We start from the raw sequence: 21,461 nt of genomic DNA, 5'->3' as shown, positions 1-21,461 counted from the left end.
TGGAATTCTTCCCCTGTGCATGATTTGATCCATTCCCGACTGCTTGCAGAGAGAACATGTGCCCCATCAAAGGTGCAAATGTTACCTAGGTGTCGTCCCGCGATTTTCAGATAACGAGCAAATGCCGGCGCCCATTTTTCTGCTACTAAAACCTGACATGCAAGCACGGAGTCAAGAGGCTGACTTGTTGACAGCTCTTTATTGGAGGTAAATTAGTTGTCGCGTTGCGAGCGGCGATGAAATGGTACAATCTTACCGTGTACAGTGCCTATAGTGTGAGATGAAGGTAAAACCAATTCTGGTGAAACCATGGGCTGAAGAGGAACATCAGCGATGGGCCTATGACAATGTTAATTCCTTGTTCCTGCACATGTAACATCGCGACAAGTGCACGTACGCTTGAGTTACATCACTCTGTGAGGTTTTTGTATTTTCTGCTCCAACAAGCTCTGAATGTCTGAAATAAGTCCATTCTAATTTTTGGTGCCAGCACCAGTCGCATTTTGGTTTTGTTGCATCACATCGGATCTATTCTAACGTGTTAAATCAAGCGGAGACAGAATTATGAAGCAGTCAATCCCCCCTTGTGGGTATAGCAAGCATCGCATGAACGACCTGGCCGCCTGCGGCGTTTTGGCAATCGTGTTTGTATGGAATTAGGAGGTCCCATAAACATTGCGTACAGGGTTCATCGATTTAACGACCTCGGGAAGCTTCCCGGGGCCGTCGATCAGGGTAATAGTACATCATCTCCGCGTTTATCACGTGAATTTCGATCGACCCCGCAGAATAGACCAGTTGACTGTATCTAATTATGGATCATGGCCTTTAAGGATACAAATTCGATTTGAGTTGATCGGAACATTTACTATGAAATAAATGGGATGAAATACATGGGATGATAGAATGAAACTTGAGACATGATAAGAGTCTTATACATTAAAAGCACTACCAGGGGCATTCATATACATTCCATCCTCCTCCTCGACCGGCGCCAAGGGCCATAACTGAAAGTTCCATGAATTCCACTGATTGCCGAACAAATCGTCGAATTGAAAATCTCTTTCATGATGATTTGAAGTATCGCCAAAGTCGGAAATGCCACTCTGATGCATCTCACCACCTCTTGTTTCTGACCAACTGGTGGTATCGGCCTGGGAGAGATTGTGTCGACCAACCTCCATCTGCGGCGAGGATAAATTCACAGTAGAGTGTGTTTCCACAGCTCTAGTTAACATATCCAGTAGTGATTCAAACCGACCCATGAGAGCCGGATCCTCTCGGTTTTGGAAACAATGATGCATGCTTCGTAGTAACGCGAGGTCCACTTCTCTAGACCACCTGCGCGGAGATCTCATGAGAGCAATGAAAATTGCGACAATGGAATTGATCGCGTATGGGTTGACCCAACTAGACATAATTAGCCTTATATTAGTATACTATTCATAATCACGCCAAAATTACCTTGGGACTGGGATTGTGCGTGGCTCAGTGATGAGATTATTTGTTTCGTGCGCCAAGGTATGAGCAGCCTCAACACAGATCTTCTCTGACCCGGCAATACGACGATCAGGATGGGATCTCATATAATGAGAGCGGCTTCCACCAATCAACGAAGACCGGTGCACGACCACCAACGCATTCAAGTAAGTACAATTCAAAAGACTAGCAGCGATAGAAAATATCTCGCTCTTATATTCAAATAAATCATGACCGGGAATGAGATCTTCAGGAAGAAAAGCCCGTCAGTCTTGTAAGAGAGTATCAGCATTGGAGATGAGACTGATTCCAGTTTTTCCATCTAGTTTCGAGGTATGTATGCTGAAGAGACGGGATGAGATATTTGAAAGGCGTTGACAAAGATCAATGAAATAGGTAAAGAAGTTAGGAATTTGAGTGCCAATCATTGATTGAGTTGACGGCGTAAAGGCTTGAGACATATCGGGTAAATCAGCATCACAGACGCCGTCATAAATAGTCGACGGGCGACCGAGTTCAAAGGATAGTTTTCTAGGGCGAGACGTTAGGAAAGAAGGAGTTGAATGGGGATATTCATTCCAGACTTACTTATCAAGGCAATAACAGGCCACCAGATGCAAATCCGCAGACTGTGTTCCTTCAAGACAAATTGAAACTCATGTGGATGGTTGTGAGCTGATAAGCTGCGATGAAGACCGATATATTGAGCTATATTTGTTGCGATTCCGATATGCAGAAGAGCTTGGCTTTCTCGCCCGGTGTTCATGAGATAGAGTGCCTGTTAATCCATCCATGTTAGCAGCTGTCTCAGTTATGGCTGAAAATCCAGTGGGTGGCTTCACTATCAGAATAAATGCCTGAACACTGGGTAAGTATGGACGAGCTATGAGGTCGCCATGCATACAACAGGCAGTTCGAAAATGCATATCGGCAATGTCGCGATCATCACTACCAAGGGCTATTGCAAGGAAAATACAAGCCACCGGACCAATCTCTGAGCATCTTCCCTCGCGATAAAATGCTTCATATTTATCATGCAGAGCTCTTACATCAAACAAAGGGAACAGAACATGATAAATGCTGAAGTAGCCTGAGTTTAAATTGCAAGTCGGTTAGCGACCCGGTTAGCGACCCGGTTAGCGACCCGTTTTCAAATGGATATTAAATCTCTAACACTCACGTTGAAGATACCGATCCGCTACACTTTTGTCAACCAACGGTATTTGATCGAAGGATTCCAAAGGAAATTCCTCCGCAAACTTCATAGTTGGACAAAAGAACCCCATCACATCGATATGAGGTGTGCTGGATTTGAATAATTCCTCTGCGGATTTGGCAAATACTTGAGGATATGTGATTCCTGCAAATTTGCTCACTTTGGGGAAACGACCAACTTCTGTGGTCACAGCGCCCTGCACATTATTCTCTACACCATGAGAGAAGTTTAATGCGGTGGAATCTTCATTCTGAGAGATTGATACATCGGAGGCATTTGCATGGTGTCGAACGAGCAAACCCTCTCTCCTCACTGGACTTGTATGATTTCGTGGTGATCCCACTGTATCTGTAAAGTGATGGTTGGTACTGATTGTCAATGGCGGGGACGCTACTGGTGACATATGGCCCGTTTGTTCATCCTGAGCGTTGTCTTGGATGGAATTCGCGGTCAGCCTCTTAGCATTTGGTCGGTTAATACAGAGCTGAGACGCTTGTCTGCTCGATCGGGGACAGATCGCTCATCCCGCGTGATAACGCATCTGTCATTGTATGGTTGACAATTCCGACATGCACCGGGTAAGTTGTCGCATCGGATCTGAAAAGGCCCTGTGAGCTGGCGAGTCTCTTCTCAGCATACGGAGTGGCCATCCTACCTTTCTATGTCGACAAGGATCACACTATATGAATTTAATATCGATATTCCTTGGAAAAAAGCTGACTGTATGAGTACGTACCGCTCGAAGCCGCCTTCGTTTTGGTTCAGGGGGTGTCGGCTGTGTGTCCTCGGTTGCGCTCCCTATATTTTTCTGGGTATGGCCAACCATTCTTATCCCGTGGAGCTTAAGAAATGTTTCCCCAGAATTGAAGTTCAAGTTCTCAAGATGGAGTTCAATGCAACGAAGGGACCAAGTCAAAAGAAACGTCGAATCAGACCTGATCGATTGTGGGGTAAATTTTCCACTACGGAACGAATTCTAAGAAACCCGAATATCATCACGGGGTATGAATTCTACAAAGTCGCCACTTAGTATATCACGATTACTTGGTATACTTTGAATTGAATTTTTAAGGTAAAAAGATGTCAGACTGTTGTTTTTGTGTATGATTAAATTATTTCTGAGACTTCAAACTATCATGAAGATCAGATGAAAAGCTTTGATCTAAAAGCACCTGGCCAGCATTTCAAGAAATAAAGATGTAGGAACAGTCTGAGGTAAAGGAGCTCTGTGTTATTTCTATCCATCTTATGCACATCAGGCACCTGGGCTGTCACTTAAAAAATAAAAAGTATTCCAAATCCTAGTTAGCCCTCGTCCGAGAAGCAATTTAAGCCGAGTCCGGAAAATTCCGTACACACACACGAGGTTCTCTATATGGAATACATCTATTTTGGGACCGAATTTTACTTGTTGAGAAAGAATAGCCTGATTTTGATCAAATGGCTATTCATATTCCGTGGAAGATGTTGAAATGCCGGAGTCAACGATGTCTCCACATCTGAATTCCACGGGATAACGGGATAGCGGAAACAACAATTGAACAGACACTCTGCAATGATGCTCCACATCCTCCGTGTATACCCCAGATATTGATTGCTGACAATGAACTGATCTGTGGGAGACTGATTCATATTTAAAGCGTGATCAGGAAGATTTCAAATACTCTGCATCATCCACGGTATTGGAGAACAGGCAATAAATCTATACCTCTTCCAGTTTATCTCTCCTCTCTCTACCATTCACCGAAACTTACAAAATGGCATCTGGAAAGATATCCTCTGCTGCGACTGAGACAGTTCAATCAAGTACCTACAACGGTGGATACTTGAAGACCAGTCACGGAATCAAATATGACTATGATGATACCACCGTTGGTGGTGTCACCGATATACTCGCCAAGCAGGCCGATAGGAAGGAGAAGTTCGGCGATTGGAGAAACGACTTCTTTAAGAAAGGATACATAGTCGTGAAATGGGAGATCCCCCGCGAACGTGCCGTGCAGTACCGTGAGCGTGCTATGGATTGGTTCCAGAAGTTCGACTTTGGATTCGATATCAACGACAAGAGCAAATGGACAGAGGATCATCTTCCTGTTACAATGAATGCTGGTATGATCATGGGTTATTGCGTCACGCATGAGAAATGGGTTTGGGAGGCTCGTTGGTAAGAGAAGTTCTTCCACCACTATCCTTGAGCAATAAACACTGACGAATTATACATCCAGTGAGCCCGGAGTAATTGAACCCTTCGCCCAGTTGTGGGGAACAGATGAACTTCTGGTCTCCTTCGATGCCTTGAAAATTACCCTCCCCGGTCGGAAAGATACCAAGTGGACTCCCTGGCCTCATGTGGACCGGGCCCCTACTCCCAAGGGACTGGCCTGTGCCCAGGATATCATCAACCTTTCCGAGGCTGGACCCCTAGATGGCGGTTTGCAGTTGCTTCAGGGAAGCTCAGAGCTCTTTGAACAATTTTTCAAAGAGCACCCTCCGAAGCCCAAGGCGGATGATGCGCCGGGGCAGTTTGATTGGTATAGGTTCACCTTGGAGGATGTGAAGTGGTTTGAAGACCATGGATGCAATTTGATCAAGGTCGACGCTGAGCCTGGGGATGTCATTATCTGGGACTCTCGTACAGTTCACTATGCCTCCCTGCCTCAGAGTGAGACAATCCGCACGATTATATATATGCAACATACACACCTGCTAGTTTGGCTAAACCAGAAGATCTCAAGCTGAAGGGTGAGATATTCCAACGCTTCGAAGGGACAACTCACTGGCCTCCCTGCAATATTTTTGCTCAAGGAAAGGCCATGCGTGGGGATAAGATTTGCCCGGGAGAGCGCTCGGAGCCCCTAGAGAAACCTGAGTTGACAGACCAGGTATTGAAGCTCGCTGGGGTGAAGCCTTACTAACGACACACACTGCGCTAGCCTGAGTATGATGAGATGGTATCCGGACAGGATGTGAATATCAGCTATACTACTCAGGTGCTTTGTATAGTTCCATTATTTTCTGTTACTTAGATTGAAATTTCATTCATTTCTTATAAATACTCTGAAAGCTGGACTACTAGTAATGTAGGCTGCCATTCCAACATTGGAAGCGAGGTTGTGTTGATCTCTCACTTCGCGATCCTTCCTGCCTTTCCATTTCTTCTTCTTGATTTTCTCCCACCACCTCCCATTTCAAATTTCTTCTTCATCCATCATTCACCATCCATTCATCCACCATCCATTCATCAACAACTCTCTTGACTCATCCATAAATTCATCCATCAGCACATTCTCTTAACATATTACCTCAGTCAAGGCATCCTCAGGTGAGCCTTCCCGTGCCCATGGTCTCGTCCTGGGATTTTTGTATTTTTATTTCTCTATGGAGCCCCGTCCACGGTGCCACTAGCAACACTCTTGCTAAGAGAAGACTCGCTCGGTCTTCTCAAGACCTTAGATTCCGTTCCACATCATGACCTTGATGCAGAAGCTCGCAGGCGTCAACCCGCAGGAATCAATATCCAGGTGAGCCTTCCGTGCCCATGGTCTCGCCATGGGACTCCTGTATTTTTATTGCTCTACGGAGTCTGCTCTACGGAGTGCCACCCACGGTGCCACTAGCAACACCCTTGCTAAGAGGAGATATGTTTTGGTCCTCTCAAGACCTTAGGTCCTCTTCCTCTACAACAACAGCACAACACAATCATCAAGGTGAGCCTTCCCGTACCCATGGTCTCATCCTGGGTTTTGTACTTTTATTGCTCTACTGAGCCCTGCCCACGGTGCCACTAGCAACACCCTGCTAAGAGGAGATGCTTTCGGTCTTCTCAAGGCCACTTAAGTTCCAAAGCATCGGCTGTCACCTTGACCCAGCTTCTCAGGTGCTCTCGATCATGAAACATCACCCATTAATCATCCAGCTTTTCGCCCAAATTCAAATGTTCAACTTTCAGTCAACTACTCATTCAAAAACCAGAGACAAATACTTCGCTAACCATTTCAAAGTCAAGGCTCTTGGTAAATAGTAGTTATATCTTCAAGTTCCATCAATCAGAAGTAATAAACTATTCTAACTTTTGCCCCTGAAATACTATTAGTTATTGGAATTTACTAAAGCAACCTTGGAACCTTGGAATTATCCCCCGGTGCCGATCACCGCATTTTTCCCATGTAGCCCGTGGATTAGTGGATTCTGATCATGAAGTATGCACATGTGTAAAAAAGGGGAACGAGATTGAATTCACAGTTCAGCTATTCTAGTACTAGTGCTATTCATTCCGATCATGCAAAAGGGAGAACCACATAACTAGGGTGGTCCCCTCCAAAATGGATCTTGTGCACTCCCTTGTTATCATGGTTACCCAATTTATCCTTCAGCTCCTCAAAAGAATGGATCTGAGGTGACTGACCAGACACCTGAACCTGGACGGACTCCCCGGCTTCAAACTCCACACTCATTGCGAAAATCCAATCTCCAACTTAACAACCTCACAAGCTGGTACGGGCTGGGTGCGAGTGTGCGGGTGAAAGGGGTAGTTTGGGTGCATCGAGCGTGAGCTATCAATCTCACGATGAGATTCACGCAACATACCGATCGGACCCATGTACAACAAGAGATCAGTGGCCTTCTCCCGGGGAATCCCTTCAATCGAATTCGGTGGAATGGAAGACCAAGGAACGTTCAATGCCAATGCAGGCTTGCCATTTTTGTCCAGCTTGCGAACAATAATGTACACATCCAGATCGTCGCGAGCGTCGCATGACATGTACAGAACAGCCTTGGGAATACCACAGAGCCGAGTCTTCTTGTCGAAAGTGTATGTGAAAGCGGCATGGGAGGCACCGCTCTCGGAGTTATACGATGCGATGCCGGTGTTCGAGATTTGGCTGTCAAGGTTCAAGCTACCATTCTCAGAGAGAAATAATTGGCGATCCTGGACTTGTGGTGGAGGAAAAGAGGCAATGGGCTCGTCCACAATGGCATCCTGACTGCCGAAACGCAGAGTAGTCATGCGAATCGGTGGGATCTTCTCCCAATCATTCTCAATGCCCTTCAAATACCGATCGAAGAAGCTAAGTAGCTCCTCGGTGTACTTAGGAACAGCCCAGCTGTCATGCCACTCCTGGTAAGGACTGAACCGGATCCATTTATTGGGGTATCCACATCAAAGAATCCACGAATGCACCCCATGGTGTGTAAGGCACTCGAAAATGATGCTTTGATGTATGTCGGGATATTGATGTTAGTGATATACGGTCGCTTGTATTCCCAGTATGGGTTCGCCACTCCACCGCTGCGGCGATACATCTCTTTGAAGCTCTCCATGCCGTTATTTCCTTGAATCATAACCTGGGAGATGTGATCGAAGAAGTTACCAGCATAAATTCCACCACGAAAAAATTGCTCACGGAACAGATCACCACATCCCTCCCAAGGTGCAATGGCCTTAAGAGAGGGAGGGCGCAACTGTCCGATGAACCACTGAGCAATCGCGAGGGGAGAGTTGCCAGCCATGCCGACATTTCCATTGCACCAGGGCTTCTTTGCGATCTCTTCGATACAGTCAACCCCATCCTCTCCTTCCTGAGTACCCATTATAATACACATTCCATCCGAATCTCTAACGCCGCGGGTATTGGCATTGATGACAGCATAACCTCGCAGTACAAAATCGGCTGGGTCAATGGCCTCGAATTTCTCCAGACCACTGAGTGTGTCAGGCTTCAAGCCCATATCGTAAAGGGGCATCATTTCGAGGAACTTCAACCCGTTCAATTTCTTGCCGAATGGAGACCAGGAAAAAATGGCAGGGACCTTCTCGCCGCCATCGGGAGGTCGGTAGACGTCGACATAGATTGTGGCACCATCACGAACTTTGAGACCGACGTCATGTTCGACGAGAATATCACATGTAAGTTTGCGAGAGTTGAAGGGAGCAGATCCCTTGGGTAAAATTTCGGATTTGTTCAAGAATCCTTGGTATCCATTGCGACCGATGGAAGGTGGATCGATTTTCTTTTGAGCGATTTGGCAGGGAGCAGGCATGATGATACAATTGAAACAAGACTCTTCAGTAACGAGCAATCTAAATCAATTGGACATTTATTTTCAATGATCATCGTTTCATTCATCAATATTATCATTCATATCCTCGTTGTTTCAAGTTTGGGGTAACGTTACTCCACCGCTTATCCCGAGGGTTAAGTCTCTATCCCATCATTTCCCATGTGGGGGTCAATACGAAGCCTCATCGATCCACCCTCGTTAACCCGTGGCATTTCGAAGTTTATTGCGTGGTATGGATGTCCGTTAAGCCGGAGCGCGTGGTCCATGTTCTCTCTCTCTCTCTCGACTTCCAACATGCGCGACTCCTCCTACATCTCCCACGGGGCACTCCGCATTTCTGTGATCGCCCTTGACCAATCGGTGTTTTTCAATTTCAACTTGTCAAAATATGAAGCAAGTTGCCGATCATAACCCGAGACGATAGTTGCTACTACTTGCTAGTCGTCTGTATACAACGTCCGTGCTGGCTAGTATGACTTTGTTTAAAATCATGAGGCCAACCTTCTCGTCCAAGCCCTGGATGGATTCAAAAAATCATTTTTCTCTCAATACAACCGGAACACATTACGGAGCCCTGGTGGCTCTAGAAAAATACCATGGCTGCAGGCGATGATTTCTTTGTTGGTGCTGACCTGGCCAGAGTACTGCCAGTCCAGCCCAATCCATGGTATCGTACTCCTCATCTACGACGACTGAATTTTCACCTGCTCTTCGTGATCATGTCGGCGGCGGGTTTGGGCTTTGATGGCTCCATGATGAATGGACTTCAATCGTTATAGACTTGGAATGACTACTTTGGAAATCCAAGCTCCGCTCTACTTGGTCTTGATAACGCTGTCCTGAACATTGGACCGGTAGGTGGTACTATGATCCAGATCACGCTTCATTGATTGACCTAATTTCATTCAAACATATTCTCTTTAGTGGAGTGGTTGCATGGAGCGCCGACCGATTCGGCCGTCGCATAACTCTTCAAAGTGGATGCTTGATAGTAGTCCTTGCCGCAGCGATTCAAATTGGCTCCCAAAATATCGGCATGTTCATTGCAGCTCGGTTCTTTATCGGCATCGAAATTGAGTTTTGCATTGTCCGAGCTCCAGTCCTGACATCCGAACTCGCCTATCCGACTCATCGTGCTAAGTTGACGAGCCTTCTTTATACCTCTTACTTCGCTGGTTCCATCTTGTCAAGCTGGACTACCTTTGGCACATACCACATGTACAATTCCACCTGGAGCTGGCGCATTCCTTCTTTGCTCCAGGCTGCTTTCCCTTTGATATAATTCATTGCTCTCTTCTGGGTTCCCGAATCGCCACGTTGGCTTATCAGCAAGGGGCGTGTGGAAGAGGCCCGCGCTTTGCTGGTGAGATGGCATGCCAATGGAGATGAGACATCCCCATTGGTTGAGTATGAAATCAATGAAATTAGATCGCACTTGCGTTTCGAAGCTGGTACTGGTAAACTGGGCTGGTCTCAGGTTTGTTACTTTGAAACTCTTTTCCCTTGATGCATAACCACTAACCTCCTCTGAAAATGTTGAAAACCCCAGCTGATAAGAAGCGTCTGATTCAGGTTGTTTATATCTCATTCATGTCTCAGTGGTGTGGCAATGGTATTATCAGCTACTATCTGACCCTAATTCTCAAGTCGGTTGGCATCTAATCGTCATCCATGCAGACCTTACTCAATGCCATACTCCAAATTGTCAGCTGGATTGCCGCAATTACCGGAGGCTTATTGGTTGACCGTCTAGGTCGTCGCACACTTTAGCTGGGCTCTATCACGGGAATGCTCATATCATTCACGGTCTGGACTGCGTGTTCAGCTGCTTATGATGAAACTGGAACATCAGGCTTAGCCACTGCTGTTCTATTCCTGATATTCCTATTCCAAGTGTGCTACTCGGTTGCAATAACTCCGCTTAGTATTAGTATGCTTATCTCTGAGAATCTCAAATGCTGTGGCAAACTTGACATGCAGATTCTAACTTTTAACAGGTTATCCGGTCGAGATTCTTCCACTCCACAGTTGTCAGAAGTTGATGGGTATATCGTACATTGACAACAGCTGCGCCAACCTTTTCAACTCATTTGCCTCTCCTGTTGCCATTGAGGCAATCGGATGGAGATACTACTTGATTTATATCGTTCTGTTGGCGGAGTTTGGAGTCGTTGTCTATCTCTTCTTCCCAGAAACTCGCGGTTGTGGCCTTCAGCAAATCGCAGACTTGTTTGAGAGTGACAACTTTTTACTGGGTAAAGCTAAGCTTTCTTCCGCAAGAGGTGAGAGTGCACTTGATGATGAGAAGGATATTTCCGATGTGCATGTTGAGCATATTGGTGTTACTGATTCTGAGACCCCAGAGAGCGTCAAGAAATAGGCTAGCTACTCTTTTCCAGTCCTGTCTGTACTTAATAGTTTATTGAATTTTCATCTATGGAAAATTGGAAATGGAATGGAGAATTTCATATCTTGAAGTCAAGTTCCAACTCTTGAGCGCAATTTTGCTATTCACGGTGAAAAATAAGGGATAAAAAATATCAGGTAAAAGCACAAAGGGGTAAAAAGAGAAATTTCAGTCCAATGCGTAACAATCACGACTGGTTCTCAATGGAGTCTAGGGCGTATTCATCGGGATCACACGCTAGAACCATTATTTTAACATTAAATGTTGAAAGGCTGATTGAAGCTATTTGAAGAGAAGGTAGAGAAAACCAAAAGAAATTCCAGTTCATTTACTATGTATACCTAGTCAAAATTTGGTGCCTAGTATTCACTGCTAGTAATCATGATTTTATCTGAGGAAGCAAAATGTATGATCCTTTCCCTCCACCCGTGTAAAGAATATGCTGTCCACTGTTGCGTGAAATAGGTTACGGTCAGCTGGACGAAGATGAGGATGAAGATTAAGACAAAGAAAGACGAAGGATTTCCCCGGCTTCAAAACGCCACCCGTATGGCCACACTTCTATATCAGCAGCTACTACCTCGCCATGACCAAGAAGCTCCTCCTTAGCATGGGTGTAGACAGGCTGAAACTCAGTGTTTTTCCCTAAATCCAAGGCTTGGTGTGATACACGAAGACAGCCAGAGGGGCCAGGGCTAAAATAGCTCGCACAGAAATCCTTGTTTTGCTTGTTCATAGAGACCAGGAGTTTTCGCTCCTTTTCAGGATCGTCGGCTAACCAACCAACATCAATCATGGGAGATTTCTGAAGCTCGCCTTCGGAATTGTACTTCTTCAGTGTTGCAAAGATATCCATGCCATTGGAACCTTCTGCCTGGACGAAGATCTGGATTTTTGAAGATCTGACGAATTCCATAGTATGGGGCACGGTATAGTTAAACGAGATAGATCCATTGACAGCTTCATAAACGATTTGCTGGCTTCAGTTGGGGGCTGACTCTTGCAAAGACATGGAGTCCGCCTCTTGACGGGCAAGTGGGTAGCCGACTTCAGAGCGATTCACAATATCGTGGCCTCCTGCGTTGAGAACGCTTAGGCGGACTCGTAGTGTGTAGATCCAATCATTGTTAACATCCTTCATGAAGAAATCATAGAAACTCCGTAAATCCTCGACATTTTGCTGCTGATAGAGATCTGGACAATAGAAACAAAATTAATTGACTTATCCAAGATGCGGATTGAATACTGGGTGGTGATTTACCAGGCCATTCATGAGAGTTGTGAACCCGAAGCCATTTATACTCGCTGCTACTCTTCTCAAACGCTTTCAATTTGCCACGAGTATGCAATGGATTGGTCCAGCTAGCCACGACATAGAGTGGAACTTTGATGTTTTCCCACTTTGGCTGTCGACTTGCCCAGTAGGCATTACAGAGCGGGTTCTCCTCGGTTGTTGTCAACACATCTTCAACCTTGTTCTTCCCGCTCAAGTCTCCTAAAAACAAGCCACTTGCAAAGCCGGCATCGGGGATTCCTGGATATCTGAATCAGATCAATTCTCTCGAATTTATATCATTTTTGAATATCTTGCTCACTACCGCGGCAGACTTGGTCGTTATATACGTCGTTGAACCCTTCCCATGGTGCAAGGCATGTCAAATGAGGTGGTTGTTCAGCTCCCACAAACCATTGAGTTGCAGCAAGAAAGCTATTACCGGACATTGTCACGCGTCCATTTGACCAATCCCTTGAAGCAATCCATTCCACGACATCGTATCCATCTTGTCCTTGCTCGGCGCAAGGTAAAACAGCATTGCCATCGGAGTTCCACGTCCCTCTCATATCTACAAAGTGGCAGAGCATCAGTCAAAATACTACTCTGAATCTTTCCTCGACCAGAAGAAAGCCAGATTCATGAATCACTTACCAACAGCAACAATAGCATACCCATGGAAACACCAGTATGCAGGATCAGGTCTCTCGAAGACCTCCAGGCTTGAGACGACCTTTCTTGGTACCCCACAGCGCCATTCTCTCCTATCGAAATTATGGCGATTGGGACCTCCCTGTTTCCCAAAAGGAGTAAACGCGAACACAGTGGGAATGGATCCTGGCTGGGCTTTCGGAGGTCGGTAAACGTCGGCATAAAGACGGGCGCCGTCTCGCATGAGAATCTCAACATCTTGTTCGAGAAGAATATCACACGGAAGCGGCAAATGACCTTCCTTCTGAATCGAACCTCTAGGTAGAGTCTTTGTGCAAGGGCTAAAGCCCGGTAAAAGATGTTGTCTTTCAATGCGCTCGCTGGTAGCCATTGAACTTGATCCATTTTGATGACTTGAATATCTGGAAAGAATTGAATTAGAAGTCAACTTTTTCATATTTATTTAATTCAACGAGCTTTCCCCATACAAAATATGACACTTGACTCCATGAAATATCCTTGCCCCACATGGTCTCCGGGGAAGTGCCCACAGCTGCGACATTAACCCGCGGGATAAGGGAAGTCCAATCACCCGGCATATAGAAACCCCGAAATCTATTCATGTGTTTACCTAGGGTATATCTGTCAATCTTGGGAGTTTTCGTGATGTAACACCACATTATTTCCGGACACCGGATACCCAGGTGGATATTGTTGAAAATGTGGTGGTAAAGTAGGCAGTGAAAGTGGGAGATCCTATATAGTTGGGTGAAGGGGGAGAAAAGTAACAACTCAGCCCAGCTGGCTTAGCGGTCAGTGGCTCTATGAATCTTAAGAGGACAGAAGTATTGATCAGGATAATATCAGATCCTGTTCAGTGGCTGAGTTCGCCGGAGGGCAGGGAAGCAGGGAAGCAGGGAAGCAGCTTTGACCGAAGTAGCGGGCATTCTTTTTTTTGGATTTTTGATATTTTAGCAGAAATAATTTTAGACCCGCTATTTTTACTCCCGTTTTCAGAAATCAAAAATAATCAATATTGAGTGAGATATGAAGGATGATGGTGTGGTGATGCATGTATCAAGTGAGGCTATTCCTAGCATGATGTATTTTGTACAAGGGGTTCGATCCCCGCTATGGGCAACATTTGAGATCTTTTTGAATTGATTGAAACATTATTTATTATGATTGATATCCTATCCACAACGTGCCAACCACATCCATGTCTCTGGCACTGGCAACTTGAATATATGCATATAAGAAGGCGGGTTCTCATAAGGAATTAATCACTTAATAAAGTGATAACAAAAACAAAACGGGACTTTTAGTCGGTACAATGCTCCCATAGTACCTCCCAAAGCATCAAAAACTTCATTAAGTAGAGGTCACAAACTCGGTCAAATACCAAAGATCAATAGTGAGTGATTAAGGTATATGAATTAAACTGGGTTTGAAATACCAGCATTGGCCTCAATATCTCCGTTCTTCACAGACATTCCCTCCGGAGTGGGAACTTCAGTATCGCTGTCACTCTTCTTTCGACCGGGAATGGGTAGTGAGTTAATGTCCAGGAGGTACATATACCAGTAGTATGTTCCTGTAGTGACCGTCAGTAATGCCCAGGTGTCCATGCGCAGGTGAAGTCCCATGTGTAATTGTAAGATATGTTGACTTACCACAGAAAAGACCGCCGCCAAGAATATTTCCGAGCAGGGTAGGGATAATACCCTTCCAGATGTAAAGTCCAACAGTAATTCCAGGCGTGTCAACCCAAATACCAAGAGGAATAAAAGTCATATTGGCAACGACGTGGTCAAATCCAAGAGAAACGAAAGCGAAGATGGGCCACCAGATACCCATTATCTTGGATGCAAGATCGCGGCCCTGCATACCAAAAAAGCATGCTAGGCAGACAAGCCAGTTACATCCAGTTCCACGCAGGAAGATCATACGGAAGTCAGGGGTAACCTGCTTCTTAGTAGCGAAGGTGCTGACAGCCGATTTGAATGGATCCGCATCGAAAACACCACCATCTGCAAAGTTGGAATTAACATTATTTCAATTTCCTGATTTCAGACAAGACATTCTGTGACTTACAACCAAAAATGATTCCTACCATGAATAGAGATCCGGCCAGGTTTCCGAGGAATGTGACAGCCCAGTGTATCAGCATTTTCCACCAGGGAAGCTTACGCTGTAAGGCTGCAACGGTGGTATACTAAATATCCATTAGTCTCATGTTTTTTAAACATCTATGAGGCGCAACATACCATAAAAGATCCAGTGCAAAGGTCCGCGCCTGTCAAGATAATCATAACCAATCCGTAAGGAAAGACCAAGGCGCTAATGGTACGGATCAAACCGGCGGCGTTGTCTGAGTACCAAGGGGAGGCATTTGTGCTGAGAGCAGTACCACAGGCGAAGGCAAGTAAACAGCCAGCGGAAACGGAGCTAAGGAACACCTTATCCAATCGCATATTCCCCTTCTGCACACCAGATCTTGCGACGGCTTCGATGACCTCCTGGGCAGAAAGTGCATCAAACGACATGGCGACGGCGTTAGTCGTAGTATGATAGATCAATCGTAGTATATTTGGACAAATGTGTTCAAGTGTGAAAACGTGAGGCCCGGCGCAAAGAAGGGGCGTAATTGACCCAGAATTGAGAATGCGATAGATACCAGAGAGCCTCCGCGTGAATCAACCGGAGTCGGATCCAGGGTCTTTATAATGATCTCCTCCACGCAGCTCCAGGGCTTGATAACAGTGAGCACTTTCATTAACCATGAGGAACAATTGGTTCGAGATAACCATATCCATGCATATCCATGATCTTCAGAGCTATGGACCTCATAGATTCCTGGGGAAAGATAAGCGGACGAACTGATGTTCTTGAATAGTAAGATGATGCGTCGATCATCTGCATGTATTGTCTCGGCAACCACTTAAAGCGCCGCCCTCTATCAGTGCTTGGCAGACTTGGCAAGAATTTTGAGTTCAATCAAAACATCTCCGCGGGTGCATTATATAGCATTATATACTGCATTCAAGTGTACCTTTTAGATGACTTGATAGATCGACATCAATTGATAGTCTCATTTTTAGTTCAATGTTTGACTGTCACTTGAGTCAGTGATATCGAAGTGGTAGATGTGATGAATATGGAGGATATCAAGCATGTGATCATACAGGTTCAAGATTCAATGCCCGGAACTTCAAGTTTTATTATATTGAAATAAGTACTTAGAGTTTCATAATACACCATATCCACGAGGATCTTGAGAAATGACCAAGATCTTCCACAGTTACAGAAACTTCAGTTGACTTGCTGGTAGACTAGCAGTAGGCAATATTGCAAATGACCAGCTAAAACGTACCAAGGGGCCTCGGGGCCAGTTTCTCCTGTTTTAGAGTAACCTCGGGATTCTTGATTCCCAATTTCATTTCTCGATCTTGTTCAATTTGAAGTCACAAAGTGAGCATGTGTGTTGTAAATTTTCCGTGGTTTGTTTAAGCTTTTGTCCAGATTCGATCTGAATCAAGCCTTTTCAAAAGGCCAACCTCATCCATGACGTCAAAATTATACGGTTGCCACAGCACAGTACTTAGTACCTAGAACTGCTGAGAATCACGAGAAATTAACTTGAAAGATGCAATAGCTTGGTCTACCTGGACTCAATCAATATTCAGCTTCATAATTATCGCTACTAGTATCGGTTGTGACAAATAGTCATGGTCAAAGACAGAGCTACAGTGATCGAGTATGTATTATTGCTTTTTCTAAACTTGCTTATCACTTAGACAGCCACAACTGGAGCTAACGAGAAGCTAGCGAGTTCAATGATCTCGTCAACATGACCCCGAACGAGCTTCGCGATTGGCTCAAGAAAGAGCAATCAATTTCCGCGGGTTGGACGAATGACTCTGGGGACGAGACCATTGGCCATGAAAGGTGATTCTTGACTACTTCATAGTATGATCCGGACTGATAAGTAAAATGATTTTTTTAGTGGCCGAAAAATCGTGAAGATCCTCGAGAATAATCCGGATGGTGACCCCTCTGGATATTCGGCTCCAGAAATCGACCACATGCGAAAAGTCGTTTCTTATTGCAAACGCCATCTTGCGCAGGAATCAGTTGCGAAGCAGGATACAAACAGTAAGAGCTATAGATCTCTCAAAAATTGGGGTCATGATGCTCTGAAGGAATAGATGATGTCGATTTTAATATGCTGCCATAGACAATTTTGTGGCAAAAATACTGCACAAGCTCCGGGTCTATATAACACAGATAAAAATTCAGCTTAGTGACATAATTTGAAGTTGTAAATTAGCTAAATTAGCGACCTTGGAAAATATGAAAAGACAAATATGACCCTCGTTCCATATGAAAAGAATCAAGGGTCACTGCACCAACCGCCATCCACAGTATATATGCTTCCAGTAACTCCACTTGCCTTATCACTTGCCAAAAAGACAATTACCTTAGCTACCTCCTCTGGCAATAGATCCCGTTGTAAGCTCTGTCCGCGCATTACCTCTGCACGAGATTCAGGGGTCAGGACATCCTCCCGTTGCCTCTGAGTCACAATGGCACCAGGCATCACACTGTTAATGCGAATATTGGCAGCGCCGACCTCCTTGCTTTGTACACGGGTAAGTCCCATAACAGCTGCTTTACAGGCAGCATATACAGGTGAATCGGGAGCTGGGATACGCCATGTAATGGAACCAATATTCACGATACTTCCGGCCCGGCGGCTTTCATCGCTGGAAGGACTGCCTGAGTGAGGAAGAAAACGTGTCTCAAGTTGGTATTTACCAAGAAGTCCCAGGAATCAGATGTGACATCTTCCGTTCGAAGTCTTGCGCCTTTTCCTGTTGCCGCGGCGTTGTTGATCAGTACGTCGATCGTAGTCCACTCTGCTAAGATCTTTGCGATGATGGCTTTCGTTTCCTCTAAACTTGAAAGGTCACATGGGTAGAAGATGGGAGTTTTCGTTGATGGGCTCTCTTTAGTCTGGCTTTGGAGATGAGAAATATGAGTGATGGTTCGCTGGGCTGCTTCTTTGTTTATGTCCAGAATGAGCACTTGGCAACCTTGATACGCAAATCTCTCAACGGTTGCTGCGCCTATTCCTTCCGCCCCGCCTGTTACGAGTACGGTTTTATTGGAAAGACTAGGGTAGATGGCTGGCGCTGTCATTGTTGTATAATAGTACTGACAAGAATAAGGATGGCTAAACGAAGCTAGAGCTTTTGAGGGAAAGTTGATTGAATATGGAGAGGGGGTAAGAGGGGAATCAGCGATGACTCCACCGGCTGCAACACTGCGCGCCAATGTAACAATGTCATTGTAGCTTCTCCGCACTTTAGACATGGGGTATTGATAGTCGGGGTCTGAGTCAGGGTATCCATGATCAACAGTGCACATTTATCTGAAAAGGTAATATTATGTCAGAATTTCCTTCACTTAGCACTCAGTGTTGCGAGAATGCAAATTTGTATCGCTCCATGAACTATGTATAGAAACTCCTGTAATCGAGCTAAAAACCAACCAAGCATAAATCATGCGAGTGAAGATCATGCTTGGATCTCTACTCTTCGTTCGAGCACAGATCGAGCTTCGGCTGCTGTCAATTTTTCAATATTCAGCTCAGCAAGCACAGCCCGCGCACTCTCATTGTCCTTGAACAATCTCTGTTCCACATTCCAAAGTCCTGGTAGGGAGCTGTCCTCTTTCCCAGCTATTTCATTTGAATCATCCACGGATGGACTGAGATTCAGAAGACGAAGGCCCTCGTTGAGTTTATTCAATATGAGCAGCGAGCCACCTACATGCCCAGCTACGCCAAGCGTTGTGTCAACCATGCTGTACAATTGCTCAACATCACTCGCTAACTGGGTTGCACCAGCAGCTGAGAAATTATTCCTCGTCAGCACATTGTCCCAAATATATGTCTGTATGGTAAGAAGGAGTTGACGAGAAACTCTCCGCAAAGGAGCTATGCCAAGCACCTTTGAAATGAATGTAAGCTGGGAGGAGAGTGTCCGCATGGCATGTGCCAGGTCGGATGAGAGGGAAAGAGGGGATGACGCCGATCCAGCTGAAGGCACGGAAAGTGATGCCCAGGTGGCGACACGGGAGTATGGTTTCAAGGCTGCAGTGATGTTCGAGTTTAAGGTGGAGATGATGATAGACTCCGACCGGAGTCTTAGACGACGGTAGGCAGAGGCAGTTTCGTCGAACAAAGCGCCTTCAGAGGAGTCTTGAGCGTTGGATGCTCCATTGTTGTTGACTGCTGGCGAGGTGCGAGATGCCACTTCAGCAAGGGACATCGATCCCGCCACGTTACGTCCACCCTGTCGAACCCGTTCTTGAAGTTCGGACCAGAGCTCGACGAAAAAGATATCGTTGCTCCAATCCTCCATCTTCTTCTCAAGATACTCGGCACTTCCGAAAAACTCTGCAAAGTCGGTCGAGACCTGCTATACCTTCTACACTAGCCTGCCCATCCGCACCTTGCACTGTCCGGCCAAGTGTCGATGTCATTGCTAGATAAGCCTCCAATGCAGAATGGAGACGCTCGTGAAACTGATCGAATATTGTGATTTGGATATCGATGAGAAAACGTAGTTTCTGGCTGAAGGATGATAGTGGTTGATAACGTTCTGTGATGGTTTCAAGAAGATCATTGACTCGGATAGCGGCGATAGTTGGCTTAGTCGCGGTCGGCTCGACACCATCATAGTCAATTTGTCCACCGTCTGCAGTGTCGATGATGTCCTTGTATCTAGCCAATGCGAAGTCCTTCTCGACCTGAAGCCAGCGATCGTACCATCCTTGTTTGGAGAGGACCTCCCAGGTCATTCCCTTCCAGTTTCCATCAGAGTAAGGATCTGGTAGGTAGTTCCATGTTTCTCTGAGATCATTGTCGAAACTCATTAGTTGGTGAATAAAATGACTCAGTAATTGGGGATAGTCGGCGATCTGAGGCAAGAACGAGTCGATTTTTTGTCGCAGCATTGGTAAAATGGCGTTTATAAAAGCATGCAAAGCATTGTAATAATTCCATTCCAGGCTCGGGCCAGCCGACTGTGCCTTGTCGTCGAGAATAGGCTGGAAGTATGACTCGAAAAATCCTCCAAATTGATTAACAAGGTCCACGATATGTGAAAGAAAGTACTCCGGCTGTAGAAGAGATATTAGCAAACAATTTATGATTGAAGTATGGACGACTTCTCTACCTTATCAAGTCGATTTGTCGGCTTGTCGCCGCTGAAATGATATTTGAATCGGAGATCCAAGGGATGTACCATGACCTCCAGAGGGAAAAGGACGGGAGGCTCGAAGGCCTGGGTAGTGTTCAATGCATCACGATGGGGAAGTTCCCTGGGTATAATGTTAGAGACGTATCTTGACCACACAACGGGGAAAGGATCCACACGCACGGTGTTTGCAAATCAATTAAAAGCTCAACATCCCCCTTCCACTGATTCAATATTTTTTCCGTAATATTCAGCTCGCGAGTCGGCCACTTCAATGATGAAAGTGTTTTCTGCAATCGATCACCAAAGAATTTTTTCAACTGTTCTCTTAATGCAGATGCCAGTTTCTCCGTATAGTCGATAAGGTGGGGCGCAGCGCCCTCAGCGGCGGGCTGAGCTTCTTTGAGCGATTCAACGATGCTGCGAAGTCGAGTGTAGGGTTCAATAGCGGCGCGAGGATCGGCGGAGATGCTGTTTAAAGCTTGTTTACTGTAATGACAATTTTAGCATTCATTATGAAGCTCTCCGTGTCAACAGATGCATACCTCAAATCCTCTGCCTCCTTCAATAGTTCCACGTATCCCTTAGAAATCTCTAGCCTCTGAAGCCTTTCCATACTCTTTTCCAGTCGTCGTACTGCCTCATCACTTGTCTCCGATTGTGTGATCGCCTTCAACCGCTTGTCGATGTCCGCCTGTTCGGCCGTGAATGCCTCGGCTCGCTTTCGAGTAGCTTCAGCATGATCGTTGGATGATTTTGTGGCATTCGAGAGTGCTTCCTGTGCCTCTGCGAGCTAATTGAGAACGAAATTAGAACTGCGTGCGTGTAGGAGCCTCAGGCCGCGGGTATAGAGGGGAGGGAGTCATAGACGTACCTGTTTCCGCTGGAGCTCCTGTTGCGCGCGGAGACTCGAGAGAAGCGAGCTCAGACTCTCGAGATCAGCAGAAACTTGGATTTTATCATTCAAATAATCCTCGACTCTTGTTCGCTCGTGCGACGACAGAGACGTGGACGGCGCCATTGTTGCGAAGGGAAAATCACGGAAGCGCAACGGTGTTCGCGTTGCTCCGCCTTCTGACGTCTGGGACCCGCAACTACTAAGTATCT

General features: G+C 45.7%; 11 protein-coding genes across 11 annotated transcripts; 4 read left to right on the top strand and 7 right to left on the bottom strand.

Moving 5' to 3' along the window:
• Positions 1-932: 932 nt before the first annotated feature.
• Positions 933-1,586, bottom strand: N7483_009666 (fungal specific transcription factor domain-containing protein; the record flags this gene model as incomplete). Its single annotated transcript, XM_057093093.1, has 2 exons — positions 933-1,410; positions 1,465-1,586. 2 exons carry the CDS (start codon positions 1,584-1,586, stop codon positions 933-935), a joined length of 600 nt encoding a protein of 199 aa, XP_056944267.1.
• A 1,062-nt stretch (positions 1,587-2,648) lies between these two features.
• Positions 2,649-3,345, bottom strand: N7483_009665 (uncharacterized protein; the record flags this gene model as incomplete). Its single annotated transcript, XM_057093092.1, has 2 exons — positions 2,649-3,150; positions 3,176-3,345. The coding sequence occupies 2 exons, from the start codon at positions 3,343-3,345 to the stop codon at positions 2,649-2,651; spliced, it is 672 nt and encodes a 223-aa protein (XP_056944266.1).
• Positions 3,346-4,452: 1,107 nt separating this feature from the next.
• On the top strand, positions 4,453-5,610 carry N7483_009664 (uncharacterized protein; the record flags this gene model as incomplete). Its single annotated transcript, XM_057093091.1, has 3 exons — positions 4,453-4,859; positions 4,921-5,357; positions 5,420-5,610. The coding sequence occupies 3 exons, from the start codon at positions 4,453-4,455 to the stop codon at positions 5,608-5,610; spliced, it is 1,035 nt and encodes a 344-aa protein (XP_056944265.1).
• Positions 5,611-6,972: 1,362 nt separating this feature from the next.
• Positions 6,973-8,737, bottom strand: N7483_009663 (uncharacterized protein; the record flags this gene model as incomplete). The annotated part of the gene is given in 3 exon segments (XM_057093090.1): positions 6,973-7,144; positions 7,171-7,814; positions 7,826-8,737. 3 exon segments carry the CDS (start codon positions 8,735-8,737, stop codon positions 6,973-6,975), a joined length of 1,728 nt encoding a protein of 575 aa, XP_056944264.1.
• Positions 8,738-9,354: 617 nt separating this feature from the next.
• Positions 9,355-10,528, top strand: N7483_009662 (uncharacterized protein; the record flags this gene model as incomplete). Its single annotated transcript, XM_057093089.1, has 5 exons — positions 9,355-9,530; positions 9,683-9,976; positions 10,088-10,235; positions 10,316-10,408; positions 10,436-10,528. The coding sequence occupies 5 exons, from the start codon at positions 9,355-9,357 to the stop codon at positions 10,526-10,528; spliced, it is 804 nt and encodes a 267-aa protein (XP_056944263.1).
• Positions 10,529-10,546: 18 nt separating this feature from the next.
• N7483_009661 (uncharacterized protein) lies at positions 10,547-11,138 on the top strand (the record flags this gene model as incomplete). Its single annotated transcript, XM_057093088.1, has 2 exons — positions 10,547-10,688; positions 10,756-11,138. The coding sequence occupies 2 exons, from the start codon at positions 10,547-10,549 to the stop codon at positions 11,136-11,138; spliced, it is 525 nt and encodes a 174-aa protein (XP_056944262.1).
• A 526-nt stretch (positions 11,139-11,664) lies between these two features.
• Positions 11,665-13,480, bottom strand: N7483_009660 (uncharacterized protein; the record flags this gene model as incomplete). Its single annotated transcript, XM_057093087.1, has 5 exons — positions 11,665-12,067; positions 12,164-12,359; positions 12,427-12,699; positions 12,761-13,009; positions 13,093-13,480. The coding sequence occupies 5 exons, from the start codon at positions 13,478-13,480 to the stop codon at positions 11,665-11,667; spliced, it is 1,509 nt and encodes a 502-aa protein (XP_056944261.1).
• Positions 13,481-14,525: 1,045 nt separating this feature from the next.
• On the bottom strand, positions 14,526-15,635 carry N7483_009659 (formate/nitrite transporter family protein; the record flags this gene model as incomplete). The annotated part of the gene is made up of 4 exons (XM_057093086.1): positions 14,526-14,683; positions 14,763-15,119; positions 15,184-15,304; positions 15,357-15,635. 4 exons carry the CDS (start codon positions 15,633-15,635, stop codon positions 14,526-14,528), a joined length of 915 nt encoding a protein of 304 aa, XP_056944260.1.
• Positions 15,636-16,817: 1,182 nt separating this feature from the next.
• Positions 16,818-17,297, top strand: N7483_009658 (DUF3140 domain-containing protein; the record flags this gene model as incomplete). The annotated part of the gene is made up of 3 exons (XM_057093085.1): positions 16,818-16,846; positions 16,918-17,037; positions 17,096-17,297. 3 exons carry the CDS (start codon positions 16,818-16,820, stop codon positions 17,295-17,297), a joined length of 351 nt encoding a protein of 116 aa, XP_056944259.1.
• Positions 17,298-17,482: 185 nt separating this feature from the next.
• Positions 17,483-18,291, bottom strand: N7483_009657 (SDR family NAD(P)-dependent oxidoreductase; the record flags this gene model as incomplete). The annotated part of the gene is given in 2 exon segments (XM_057093084.1): positions 17,483-17,890; positions 17,908-18,291. The coding sequence occupies 2 exon segments, from the start codon at positions 18,289-18,291 to the stop codon at positions 17,483-17,485; spliced, it is 792 nt and encodes a 263-aa protein (XP_056944258.1).
• A 377-nt stretch (positions 18,292-18,668) lies between these two features.
• On the bottom strand, positions 18,669-21,375 carry N7483_009656 (RINT-1 family protein; the record flags this gene model as incomplete). Its single annotated transcript, XM_057093083.1, has 6 exons — positions 18,669-19,552; positions 19,581-20,277; positions 20,334-20,478; positions 20,538-20,843; positions 20,900-21,147; positions 21,229-21,375. 6 exons carry the CDS (start codon positions 21,373-21,375, stop codon positions 18,669-18,671), a joined length of 2,427 nt encoding a protein of 808 aa, XP_056944257.1.
• Between the last annotated feature and the right edge of the window lie 86 nt (positions 21,376-21,461).

This window comes from Penicillium malachiteum (genome assembly GCF_028827825.1).
Source record: "Penicillium malachiteum strain IBT 17515 chromosome Unknown utg000004l:1.0-4883003.0:1.0-4884900.0, whole genome shotgun sequence".
In the NCBI taxonomy this organism is placed as follows: Eukaryota; Fungi; Ascomycota; class Eurotiomycetes; order Eurotiales; family Aspergillaceae; genus Penicillium; species Penicillium malachiteum.
The sequence above is the reverse complement of the archived record's forward strand: the minus strand, read 5'-3'. Positions and strand labels throughout refer to the sequence as shown.